Source organism: Brassica oleracea, chromosome C5, assembly GCF_000695525.1.
Source record: "Brassica oleracea var. oleracea cultivar TO1000 chromosome C5, BOL, whole genome shotgun sequence".
Taxonomy (NCBI): domain Eukaryota; kingdom Viridiplantae; phylum Streptophyta; class Magnoliopsida; order Brassicales; family Brassicaceae; genus Brassica; species Brassica oleracea.
In genome coordinates, this window is record NC_027752.1 from 34,952,346 (window position 1) to 34,966,770 (window position 14,425).

At 40.4% G+C, this 14,425-nt stretch overlaps 1 protein-coding gene across 1 annotated transcript; it reads right to left on the minus strand.

Moving 5' to 3' along the window:
• Window positions 1-12,478: 12,478 nt before the first annotated feature.
• LOC106345103 (putative F-box protein At3g19560) lies at window positions 12,479-13,585 on the minus strand. Its single transcript, XM_013784362.1, has one exon. It carries the CDS (start codon window positions 13,583-13,585, stop codon window positions 12,479-12,481), a length of 1,107 nt encoding a protein of 368 aa, XP_013639816.1.
• Between the last annotated feature and the right edge of the window lie 840 nt (window positions 13,586-14,425).

Here is a 14,425-nt window from a genome sequence, read left to right on the forward strand (position 1 = left end):
CTGTCTTGCCTCCATAAGCACCTGCACCTTTCAAGAGATCAAGTGTATACTTCCTTTGGGACATGAACAAACCTTCCTTGGATCTACATATCTCAATCACAAGGAAGTATTTCATTTCTCCCAAGTCTTTAATCTCAAACATGGATTTAAGGAACTCTTTGGTTACTTTGATACCTTCCTTATCACTTCATGTGATAATGATATCATCAACATACACAAGGAGTGCTATCATACCTGAGGGAGTGATGAGAGTGAAGAGAGTGTGATCTAGTTCAGACTTCTTGAAGCCTCGGCCATTCAAGGTAGTGCTAAGCTTGTTGTACCAAGCTCTTGGTGATTGCTTCAATCCATAAATGGCCTTCTTCAGTCTCAACACATTTCCTTTCTTCACCAAGTGTTCCAAACCTGGTGGCGGATGCATATAGACTTCATCATCAAGCTCTCCTTGTAGAAAGACATTCTTAACATCCATTTGCCATAAGCCCCTTCCAAGGTTCACAGCCAAGCTTAATACAATCCGGATTGTATGCAGCTTAGCTACTGGTGCAAATGTCTCAATATAATCCTCTCCATAAGTTTGAGTGAAGCCTCTTGCAACAAGTCTTGACTTCCTTTCAATCTGCCCATCAGCCTTGTATTTGATTGTGAAGATCCATTTACTAGTCACAGCTTTCTTTCCCTTAGGTAACACACTCTCATACCATGTGTCATTCTTTATCATAGTTCCTGCCTCAACTCTTACTGATTCTTTCTATTCTTTATCCAACATTGCCTCTTCATAGCTTCTTGGAACATAACTCTCGTCCAAGTTCACCATAAAAGCACAATGCTCTTAAGGGTATTGAGCAAAGGAGCACACGACCTGAGAAGGATGCTCCACAGCCTGGGCATTGTAGTACACTCTCGTGTTTACCCAGCTAGAAGGATCCTTCTTCAGCCTTGTACTTCTCCTCAATACTGGTTGATCTTGAACCAGTCATCTTGGACACTCGGTTCTTGTACTTCAGCCTGAGCTTCTATGTCTCCTTGGCCTTGATCACCTTGATTATGAGAGCCTGAGTCACTCTCTTCTCCTTCTTCACTCAAGTCGGCTTCATATTGGCCATTTTCTTGAGTTTCAGGCTCACTTCCCCCCTCATGATCAAGGTGAGGTGTTTGAACAGCTCCAATAGGTGCACTAGAGCTCCCTTCTTGGCCTCCACCACCCGTGGACTGATCCTGGCTCATCTTGATGCCTAGACCTTCCAAAATAATCCTTAAGACTCCAGCCTTATCTGATGTGAGGTCCTTCAAATCTTCTTGATTCTTCTCTTCATAATATCCCCTTTCTTCAATAAACTTCACATCTCTAGATACAAGTACCCTTCTAGCTTATGGATCATAACACTTGTATCCTTTTTGAGTTGTTGAGTAGCCAATAAACATTGCCTTCCTACTTCTTGCTTCTAACTTGTTCCTCAACTCTCCTGGTACCAGAACATAACACAAGCATCCAAAGACTCTCATGTATTCCAATGATGGCTTGTGCTTGTTTAGAACCTCAAATGGTGCTTGATCCTTCAGCACCTTTGTAGGAATCCGGTTGATTAGATAGCATGCAGTGGATACAGCATCACTCCAGAACCTCTTGGGTACATTAGCTTGGAACATCAGGGACCGAGCCACCTCCATCAAATGCCTGTTCTTCCTTTCGGCCACATCATTCTGCTGAGGTGTGTAAGGACAGCTTGTTTGATGAAGAATTCCATGGTGATCTAGATGACTCTTGAAAGCATAGCTTGTGTACTCTCCTCCATTATTTGATCTCAAAATCTTAATCTTAGCATGATAATGGTTAGTCACATAAGCTTGAAAGTTCTTAAATGCATCTATCACCCTATCTTTTGATGGAATTAAAGTTAACCAGGTGTATTTAGATTTTTCATCAATTAATGTGACAAAGTACTTATGATGATCTCCAGATAAGCAAGGTGCAATCCAAACATCAGTATGAATTAAGTCAAAGCAATTATCATAAACAGTAGATGTTTTTGGAAAGACATTCTTACAATGCTCCTAAAATGCAAGCTTCACAATTCTTATTTTCAAAAACAACACCTGGTAACATCAAGTTCAAAGCTCTCCCATGAGGATGTCCTAATCTAGCATGCCACAATGCATTTTTATTCAAACTAGAAGCAGAAGTGAATGAGCAATTATAATTGGAAACATGATCAAGCTCTTCAAGCAAGTATAATTCCCCTTTGGTAATTCCTTTTCTAATCAACTGGCTGCTCTCAATATCCTGAAACTTCACATCATTAGGACTGAATATAACATTGCAACTTAAATCAGTTGCGCATTTCTTAACTGAAAGCAAGTTTGAAGTAAATTCAGGCATGTAGAAAGCTCTAGTGTTTTTATCAAACAATTTCAAGTTTCCTATTCCTTAAATAGGTATCTTATCACCATTTGCAATTACCACATGTCCATTAGTTGGTTCTATATCTTTAATCAAGTTGGTATCACTAATCATATGATGAGATGCACCAGAATCAACAATTAATGGTTTAGATGCATTGCTAGCATTATGGCACATGCTAATTGGTGATCTACATGCATTAATCCTAACATTTCTATCAAGGTAATGCTCAGTTCCAACCTTTCTATCAATCCTAGCAATATCAGCCACATTAGGAGTTATTTCTATAGTTTTAGCAATCATAGATGCACCAAATGAGTAACCATGAATGTTACCATTATCCTTGAGCATTTTGATGAGTGCATCCATCTCGGATCTCCTAATGAAGTCATGATCATTGCCTCAGAGGTTGGGAGCTCCCGTGTCAGTCACCAAGGCCTTGCCATCACCTTCACGGTTCTCTCCTTCAGCTCCTTGGTTAGATGGCCCGGCTCCACTTGATCCTTCAGTCATGTGAGCTCTTGCCTCTATTTCCTTCATGAACTTAACCGACTTCAAGTGTGGGTGAAGTATCCAGCACTGACTCTTCTTGTGTCCATGTTTCTTGCAATGATCACAGTTTCCATTGAACTTCCTGTCTTCATACTTGTTGTGAGCTGCTTTGTTGGCTTGTGAAGTCTCTTCTAGATCAGAGTGCGCAGCATTTGCAAGAGACAAGTCTCCCTTGCTCCCAAACAAGCCAATTGAGCCCTGCTCCTTTTGTATCTGAGCACACACATCTTCAAGATCAGGTAGTCTCTCGGACCTCAGCATATGCTTGATTAAGCCATTGTAGCTTGGATTCAACGTGAGCAACAACCCAAAGACCTTATCCTGCTCACGCCTCTCGTTTAGCAGCTCTGGATCCACTGTGCTTGGCCTCAGCATCTCTAACTCAGACCAAAGAGACCGGAACCTCCCCAAGTGTTTAGTAAACTCCATCTCATCTTGAGCTAACCCATTGATCGCCTTCTTAACTTCAAACACTCTGCTCGGATTAGAAGTGTTTCCATACACTTTCTTCAAAGTGTCCCACAGCTCCTTGGCTGTCTCACAGTAGCTATAAGCATCTAAGATAGCCGGCTCCAATGAAGCATGAAGAACAGACATCACCATCATGTCTTCTTGTTGCCACTTCTCTACTTCACTCTCCGTGGTGCTCTCCTTGTCACCTCCTTGAGTAATAGCCATTGGAGCCTCACCAGATGTGATATGCTTCCATAAACCCTTGCTTCCCACAGCAGTCTTCACCATCCTAGACCATACTAGGTAGTTGCTCCCTTTGAATGTCACCGCGACCTTCATCTTCATACCACTCTCCATTCTTGAACAGCTTGACATCTACAGCTTGAACAAAGACTAGATCTTGAACTGAGAACTCACGTAGCTCTCAAGAACACAACTTCACTCTTGTGTCTTCAAAGAAACCTCCAAAGAATCGCCCAAAGACACACAAAATCACCCTTGAGCCTTGAACTTCAAAGAAATCTTCAAACGCACTCACTTGATCTCTCAAAGCTTCAAACTTGAATCTTTAAGAGAAACACCAATGAACTCAGATTGTAATCAACCTTGCTCTGATACCATATGACATTTAAGGAATGTAATGAGTAATCTGAGTTTAGAAAGGATTAGAGAAGAAAATAAGAGAGAATAAGAGATTAAGAGACTGATTAGAGACAAATGGAGAATCATAGTGAAATGAGTAAGGAGAATGATTGTTTAGAACTGTCTAATCTTTCTTAATGTTGAGATTACAATATATATAGGTCCATACACTTAGGGTTTTCGAAACATAAGGATAAGCAAGCATGTGAAGGCAAGGGAAGAGCTGATGCTTTAATTCAAACCAGCCAATGGGAGTCCTCACATGTTTGGGCATCTTTTTGATCCAATGCAAAGATGCTCTTCCTTTCCGGCAGCCTGTCCTAGCTGTCAAGCCGCGCCTCCCTTATCCATTCCAACGTTTGGATAAGGTTTTGGTCGAATGTAATTTCATCACGGTACAACCGAGTTATCCGGAGAAGTTACTCGCCTACTTTCACCTTGTACGGTCGATGGTACGGTCCATCCGTCCGTACCACGCCCTATCAACTCTTCCATCATTTCCTTCTCTTAACTCCTTTACTCTCTTATGCTCTTAACTCCTATGTGCCTTCACCTATCTTCTCATAAGCCTCATCACATCTCAACAGAAATGGTACTATAACATCTTTTCGGTGGAAGCAATGGAGCAAGTCCAATTCAAGATCATATTCAAGAACCTGATCACGTAGTAATTAAAGCTCCAAAGATATATATATATATATATATATATATGTGATTTGTTATTCTTGCTAGATATGACATATATAAGACAAGAAGGGAAGTTGTTTGTCCATATCCGAGGGCATTCTTCCTCTGTTTTTAGCTTCCAATTAATACAAGCAACCACTGACATGAGCTAGATAAAAACAAAATAATACATATAAAACTATGTAGCTAATAATGTTTGGAGTAACCTGCATTCTCACTTGTATCTAGATTAGGATGACAAGAATTATTATACTATATATAGTACTTAGTCGGAAAGAATACCCAGCAATAGAATCTCAATAACACATGAGATAGATAAATAACAAAAAGACATGACTTGACAGATTTCAAAGTCTCTTTGCACGTTTTAAATGTAATACTTGTAGGTATCATTCAAAAAATATATAATACTTGTAGGTATCTTCTACGTGAGTAAGGGTCATTCGACAAGAATCAAGTTAACAACACAGAAACAATGGACCAGTCTTTTTCAAAAAGAAAAAACATATGACAAGGACTAACAATTGTGTAATTTCCTTTAGCCTCCTTGCATGTACTGGACCTTTTTGAATCGGCACCGAACTCTGAACATAAGAGCACACAACTGCCCAATAATATATAGAATTTCCTAGAGCAGCTACTTTGAAGTAATTCCCCTCTCCAATGAGGTAAGCTTTGGGGTAGTGTTTATCCCAAATCAATGCCACTTTCTTCTTCTCGTCGACGAAGAAACTCCCATACCCACACCGAAGAAATATCCATAACATTCCAGTGAACGGCTTCAAATCAACTTTTAAGAAATTTATCCATGTCAACTCATTGGCCTCGATCTTTGTTGTAATCTGTATCTCAATCAACACTGTAAAATAACTGTTGTAATTTGTCGTTCTGGACTCCCTCGAGATCGACGCTCACTAAACAAACCCTAGAATCACACACCACGGTATCGTTAGCTGCTTTACCACGGTGCTTCTTTGTAAAGATTTCATCTTTATACAAACTGTTCCATTGTTTGCAAGTGGATAGCACCGCTCGTTGACATGTTAACGGAACCCTAGAGAGTATCTCCTCTATCAAATCTTGTGAAAGGTCAGAGATTCTTGTCATTGTTTGATGCAAAAGAAAAAAAAAAACTAGGATTGTTCTTTAACTTGCCCAGTAATCCTTTTATAGGAAAAAACTTAGGTTACTATTATGCGTTTCAAAACTTCTTTCTTTTTTTTTGACTAATTCTGCTTCAAAACTTCCTTCTCTAATATGGTTTCTAAAGTTAATTTAAGGTCAAAATTTTACATGATTTTAAAATTATGTAAAGTTGACTTGTTGCTACTAAAAAATGGAAATTTTTATCTGATATTTTTGTCAAGAAAAAAAGAGGAACCAGATCACGAATATTTGGTTATTTTTATTTAACACTTTGTTATTTTAATGAAACCATTTCAAGAACCCATCTAAGCATGAGGCCACCAAATGAATGCCCACAATAAAAAAAAACACTTTGCATCTTCAATTTTGTTACTTCTTCAGACCTCATAGAAAACGATGTTTACAAATATTTTTTTCACTGTAAATATCATTCATCAACAAGGAACAAAAGATAGTACAATGTTGAAATACTAAGCAGGCGGGACCCAAACCAAGTTCCCTGAGACTAATCCTAAACATAGGGAGGCAGATGAGATTTGAAACTGAAAAACATAAAACAGTATACTAAACACAATCTAAAGAAGCAGTGACTATCATTCAAAACCCACAAACGGCCAAGACGATGATCAAAGAAGCGAGGCCTGGAACAAAGGAGACATCCAGCAGAAACAACACAAGGAAGCAACGAACCTCTTGCTTGACATAACTTCGGTTCACACAGCCTAAAGCTTCAGCAGGAGACTCCAAAGCTAAAAGCTCATGCACCTTAGATAAAATGACCGGAAATTCTCCGGTCATTTTATCAATGTTCATGATGAAATTTTATGTTGGTATTTGTTTGTATAAAGTCTCTGACAAACAAATGTCTTTACAAAGACAATCTTGTTTACAAAGACAAATAAATGTCTTTGTAAAGACAGCAGAAGAGACACCATAGACTTGACTGAAAACAAGACACCCAAGATCCCCAACTATATCCAATGTATGGTTTAACAAAACATAAATTTTTCTCGACAAACCACAAATCACACTACAAAATCATTTTTTCTCCTCAGAACAACCAAATCGAAAAAATAATTTAGATCAAATATTAAAATTAATCTGATTAAAAGTCAAATATAGTTAAATTAAAATATGTTTATTTTAGTCATTTTATTAACAGATGTATCTATAGATGAAGATAAAAGTTAAAAATAAAAAGAAAAGAGCAAACAAACGTAGCTATATCCAAATGATTTTATGAATGCACAACGAAAATTCAAACGAACCAATATCCAGATCTAAATAGAGTGCCTGGAGTGCACAGATGTACAAACGAAGAGCACCCTACTTAACTAGAAATTGCACTATATCATCTTTATGGTGGAAGCAATGGAGCATAACCCAATCCCTTCAAGATTATATTCGAGAACCCAATCACAAAGTTTTTTTTTTTTTTGAGAAAAACCCAATCACAAAGTTAAGCTCCAAAGATAAAAGAAACATAAATATTTAATTATATCGGATATATATACATATATATATATATATATATATATATATATATATATACATGGTTTGTAATTCTTGCTAGATTAGACAGGATATAAGAAAAGAAGAGAAGAAGAGAAGAGAAGATGCTTGTTCATATCCGAGGGCATTACTGCTCTGTTTTTAACTTCCAATACAAGCAACCACAGGAGCTAGATAACAACAACAAAAATGCATATGAAACTACCATTTTAATAATGTTTGTTGCACCTTGCAGGCTAAATTGAGTCTAGATTAGGATGACAAGAATTGTCGGCAATAACACCCAGAAATTGGTTCGCAATAATACATGAGCTAGATATATATAACAAAAAGAGATATGATACTTGACAGATATCAAAGTCTTTTTGCTATTAAAAATGTACTACTATTCTACAAGAGAGCAAGATTTATTCCACAAGAATCAACTATAAGGTAATAGGCTGAATGATTATTTTAGAATGAATGTACAACATATATATATTACACTAGACGAAGGGCATTTGAGCTAAGATATTTTGAGTATCTACTTTCTATATCTACACGCCCCCGCAAGATCAAGGCAGGTTTCTGACGCCAATCTTGGAACAGAGTTCTTGGAACCGCAAGCAAGATGGTTTTGTTAGCGCATCCGCCAACTGATCCGTCGTCGAGACATGAGAGACACGCAGAGCACCAGATTGGACATGAGCTCGTATGAAGTGATAATCTAAGGCAACATGTTTCATTCTGGTGTGAAACACAAGATTAGCACAAAGATACGTAGCTCCGACATTATCGCAATATATAACAGGTGAAGAGGTGACTGGTATGTGAAGTTCTTTCATGAGTGAGCAGACCCACATGAGTTCGGAAGCTGTGTTTGCAACTGAGCGGTACTCGGCCTCTGTTGAGGATCTTGCCACACCTGATTGCTTCTTCGCAGACCAAGATATCTGTGTAGTTCCAATATATATGATGTAGGCGTTGGTGGAGATGTAATCATCGGGATCACCGGCCCAGTCCGCATAAGAGTACGCATGAAGTGTCGGAGGTGAGTCTCGGCGTATCCAGATACCATTCTTTGGGGTACCTGCAAGGTAGCGGAGAACACGTTTAGCTGCTTGCCAATGATCTTCGGTGGGTTGATGCATAAACTGCGAGAGCTTATTAACAGCATAAGCGATGTCCGGCCTCGTGAATGCTAAGTACTGCAAGCATCCCACAACTTGTCTATAATCAGTTGGGTTGAGTAGAGGCGTGCCTGACTTCAGAGTCAACTTCGGATGTGTGGCTAAAGGCGTAGAGACTGTCTTTGCATTCAGCATATTTGTCTTGGCTAGCAAGTCTTGAATATATTTATTTTGCATGAGATGAAGACCCTTTGATGTCCGTGTTGCCTCAATACCCAAGAAATACGAAATGTGCCCAAGATCTTTGATCGAAAACCGTTTAGCCAACATTGTGATGAACTGATTAACCAAGGAGATTATACTTCCTGTGACCACAATATCATCGACATAGACAAGGATATAGACCAGATGTTGTCCATGACTATAAGTAAAGAGGGAAGTATCAGCAACCGAATTTCAAAAACCAGCGGCCAAGAGAGTTCATTTCAGTTCCTCATACCAAGCTCGTGGGGCCTGTTTAAGCCCCATAGAGAGCTTTTCGCAGACGACAGACATGATGAGGCCGGTCCTTATCAACGAAACCAGGTGGTTGAGATACATATACCTCATCCTGGAGAGTTCTTTGAAGGAAAGCATTATTGACGTCGAGTTGTCTGATCGTCCAATCATTACGGACTGCATGTTCCAGAACTAAGCTGACCGTAGTTAACTTGATTACTGGACTGAAAGTCTCCGCATAGTCAATACCATATCGCTGATTAAATCCACGAGCAACAATCCTCGATTTATGCCTGTCAATTTCACCATTAGGAAGATACTTTAGAGTAAAAATCCACTTAGTATCAATCACATTCTGATTTGGAGCCGGTGGAACCAAATCATAAGTATGATTCCGTGTAATAGCATCAAACTCAAGAGACATTGAGTTGCGCCATTTTCGATCTCGCAAAGCTTGATTCACGGTAGTTGGGATAATGGGACGGGTTTGGACATTGAGGGAAAATTTGGTTTTGGGTTTGGTGATATTGTTTTTGGAACGGGTTCTCATGGAGTGTTGGTTAGGAGGAGCTGGCGGAGCAGGATTTTGGCTAAGGGTTTCTGACTGTGAAGGTGAGTTTGGTGGTTGGGGTGCATTTGTGGGAGCTGGTTCACTGGGAAGGTTTGGATTTGTGGTTTCGGTATCTGTAGGTAAAGGGTGAGGAAACATACCTGTGGATCAGAGCTCGGGATAGACGGACTCGCATTGTCTGGCGAAGCTAAGGAGTTCGTCGGAGACAATGACTGCTGCAGATTCTGGTGTTGGACAGAGCACGGTGGCACGATGGAACGAGTCTGACCGAGTGGTACCACTATGGTTTCGGGATTTGAGCTAGCTGGATGTTCAGGTTCCGAGGGAGGGTGAGATGGGGCTGGAGGAGATGTTTTCGTACGGAAAGGGAATGTATCTTCAAGGAACTGAACATGTCTGGAGGAGTAGAGTCTTTGTGTCCTTTGATCAAAGCAAAGATATGAGCTCTGCGTCAAGGAGTAACCAAGAAACACACATGGAATTGATCGCACATCGAGCTTGTTTTGTGCATACGGTCGCAACCATGGGAAACAAAGAGACCCAAACACACGAAGTTTCTGATAGTTTGGCTGTTGGCCAAAGAGCTTCGCGTACGGAGAGACGTTTTGCGTGACCGGAGATGGCATACGGTTGATCAGATATACAGCGGCTGCAAAAGCAAACGGCCAGTAGCATTTCGGAACTGCCGATTTCCCAAGGAGAGTCAATCCAGTTTCAACAATATGGCGATGCTTCCGTTCAGAGATACCGTTGTGCTCGGGTGTGTGAGGTGGTGAGGTAAGATGGGAGATTCCATGGGCAGCAAGAAAGGACCGTAGACCAATATATTCCCCGCCATTATCAGAGTAAAGTGTCACAATTCTGGTCTTGAATCTGTTTTCTACGAGGGCTTTGAAGGCAATGAAGGTTTCTCGAACTTGAGATTTTTGTTTGAGAGGATAAAGCCAAGTATAACGGGTAAAATGATCTACAAAAATGAGGTAGTATTTGTAGTGATCTGATGACACAATCGGAGATGTCCAGACATCACTATAGAGGTATTGGAGTGGTTTGTCGGATTTTATGGTGTTTGTGTGGAAGGGAAGTTTGTGGGATTTGTTGGTAAGGCAATCAATGCAAGAAAACTGTTTTATTGAATCAGAAATGGGTAATGAAAATTGCGAAACAACGGTTTTTAGAATAGGTAAAGATGGATGACCAAGTCTTGAGTGCCACGAAGAATGTGATGTTCTTGGTGATGGTGAGGCGAGGTAGGTGGTGATTTTGGTAGGTGGAAGTGGCCACTCGTAGAGCTCGTTCTTAGTTTTGCCTTGGAGCAATCGCGCCCCCGTGCTGAGATCCTTCACCTGAAAATGAGCGGGAAAGAATTCAACCGATACTTGGTTAGAATTGCATAAACGGTAAACAGAAACAAGGTTTTTGTGGAGATTAGGAACGTATAAAACATCACGTAAAGGAAAAGAATGAGAAGGTGTGGGAAGTATAGCGGAACCAATATGCGAGATCGAAAGACCGGTACCATCTGCAATGGTGACTTCTTCACCGCCATTGTGGCTGATGAAGCGCAAGGTTGTTGAGGTCAGTCGTCAGGTGGTGAGTGGCGCCGCTATCCAAGATCCAATTGTTTGGATTGTACTGAGGCGAAGCCGCAAGGTTCGCACGCGGTTCCAGGAAGCAAGGCTGTTGGACTGACCGGAGGAAGAGCCAAAGCTCTGAAGCTGTGAGCAACGCTGAGCACTATGTCCAAAAATGCCACACAGTTGACACTTTCCTTGATAGCCACGGGATTGACGGTTGTCAGGACGTGGAGAGTAGTTCTGTTGGGGTTGCCAGGTTGTGTTGCGATTGTTGTTGTACTTGTTGGAGCCTCCATAGCGTTGCTGATTGCGGTTGTTGTTGCTCTGCTTGTTGCCATTGTATGTCACTGCATTCGCCAAAACAGGAACCGGAGAAGCAACCACAGCCGTCTTCAGCTTGACCTAATGGTTGAGAAGACGTTCATGAACCTCCGTGAGAGTTGGTGGTGTATCCCGCCCTTCAATCTGATCAATGACCACTTTGTACTTCTCTGGAAGACCTTCAATCACATACTCAATTTGATCTCCATGATCCAGAGGTTTACTGAGTAAAGCAATTTGATCAAACCGAGTCGTCAGTCCAAGCAGGTAGTCATCAATGGACTTTTCTTCCTTCTTCCAGTGTTTGAGTTGCTGTCACAACTGTTTGAAGTGAGCTCGGCTCGGCTTTGCGTACGTCGGGGACAGGGTTGTCCAGATCTCATTCGCAGTTTGCGCAGCAGAGAGGAGAGGCTGGAGTGATGTCGAGATCGCTCCAAGAAGAGCCGAGTAGATTAGACGATCTTGACGTTTCCATACGAGAAACAGCGGATTCGTGGAGAAAACGTCGTCGTTGTCAATGGTGGGTGGTGGGATCTCAACAGAGCCATCGAGATGCCCCGCAAGATCGTACCCATCGAACAATGCATGAACCTGGCGACTCCACATGATATAGTTTGTGGAGTTCAGCTTAGTCACATTTGTCATATTGACATTAGTGATGGTTCTTGAGTCGGAAACGTTGATAGTTTCACTCTGATTGGCCGGAGATACAGACATGGTGATGAAAGAAGAAATGAAGAAGCGGAAGAGATGAAGAAGATGATGGCGGCCGAAAAATTTTCAGAAGGTGTATTAGGTTTTCCTTAGCTCTGATACCATATAAGGTAATAGGCTGAATGATTATTTTAGAATGAATGTACAACATATATATATATTACACTAGACGTAGGGCATTTGAGCTAAGATATTTTGAGTATTTACTTTCTATATCTACATCAACTTTAGTTTCAAATCAGCAGAACATTAATTTTTCAAAAACAAAAAAATAATCTCGTACTTTCCTTTTGCCTCATGCATCTACTGGACCTTTAGGAATCTGCACCGAACTCAGAACATAAGAGCACATAACTCGCCAACCTGTAGATTTTACGAGAGCAAGTTTGAAGTAATTATCCTCTCCAATCATGTAAGCTCTACCGAAGTCATTCTCACAGATCAATGCCACTTTCTTTTGCTCGTCGACGAAGAAAATCCCATGCCGAAGAAACATCCAAAACGCTGCACTGGACTCGAGCGGCTTCACATCAAATTTCAAGAATCTTGTCCATGTCACATCATCGGCCTCAATATTTGTTGTTATCCGTATCTCAATCTCATATGCATCCACGCGGTGAATTAACACTGCAAGCTGCTCTTCTCGAACAGCAGATAGAATCACAGAGTCTCTATTACGAGGGTAAGAATTAGAGTAAGATTGCAGATCAAGACAATGTCTAAATCTCTCACTTGTAAAATCAAAACAAATTAAAAAATCTCTCATCTCTGCTTTTCTATTCTGAGCAACAATGTAAGTATTTCCTTTCAAAGTCAAGCCCATCTGATAATAATCCTCCATTATCCAGTCAGGCGTGACTTCAAGAGCCCTCCATGAATCAGATTTAAGATCGTATATATCACACTCAACAGTACGGAAGTGATTCAGAAACCTCAAGATTTTGTGGTTGTTGCTGTTGTCGTATCCGACACAATACTTATAACTACCCGAGATGTTTAATTTTTTTCTGGGTTTGATCTGCCTGACTTGTCCCAAATACGGGTTGCATACCACGGGCAAACCGATTCTGGGAAGGCAAAACAATAGGCCATCCCAATGATAAACATGATCAGATACCGTGATCTGGTTAAGTTGACCTATTGGCTTTGTAGATAGCTCAACGAAGCCACGTTTTTGCTTACGGAGTCCCTGGAGATCAACGCTCGCTAAAAAAACCCTAGAATCACACACCATGATCAGCATGGTATCGTTAGCTGCTTTACCCAGGTGCTTCTTTGTAAAGCTTTCATCTTTATATAAACCGTTCCACTGTTTGCAAGTGGATCTCACCCGAGATGTTAACTGAACCCTAGAGAGTATCTCCTCTATAAGATCTTGTGAAAGATCAGATATTTTTGTCATTGTTTCAAGCAAAAAAAAAATTTAGGGTTTTTCTTTAACTTGCCCAGTAATCTTTTTATAGAGACAAATAATTAGTTACGTTACTATTTAGGCGTCACAAAGACGCATATAAAAATCCTTTTCCTTCTCAATAAAAAAGTTAGTTTAAAGTAAACATGAAAACTGATACCTGTTATAAACCATTTAGTGATCGACCCATTTATCAGCACGTGTAGCAAGACAGGCCAAGCCCATCCGCAGGATCATACTGGCGTCTATCTACTCTTGTATTTATCTACATTATAGTTGGTGTTTATCTTACGTATTGCTAGTCTTTATCTAGTTAGAGATAAGTACGATCTCATGTCGATCCAATACTTAGACCGTCATTACCATATGTATATAAAGACCAGTTGGTCGACCTAATAATACACACAAGTTCTCCTCTTCATTCACAACCCGTTATCAGCACGACCTTGTCTCTAAACCCTTCCAAAACTCCACCACCCATAAATCAGAAACCAAACGATCTCTTGCTATTTTCCGGCGACTCCTAAAGCTCTTCCAGTCACCTCCTTTTCTCTCTGTCAGCAACCAACAACAGCTCTCTCTCCTCACAGACCGTTCAACTCATCACAAAATGTTCAGGTATCTTCAGAAAACTCAAAACAAAACCAAAAAGGATTTAAATCCTCAGCCGCATACATACAGCTACATCTAGCCGTATGTCTTTGCAGAATAAAATCCAAAACCCTAATCTATTTTTCAAAGCTTAAATCTCGTCTTGTTTCACCCTGTTTAAGCTTGTTTGATTTTTTTTAATCTTCCTGATGTGAGTTAATTGCTAGAACCTTTTAGGTT

What these genes read in the sequence shown, in the direction of transcription:
- LOC106345103 (XM_013784362.1), bottom strand. Translation starts at nt 13,585, where the DNA reads ATGACAAAAATATCTGATCTTTCACAAGATCTTATAGAGGAGATACTC.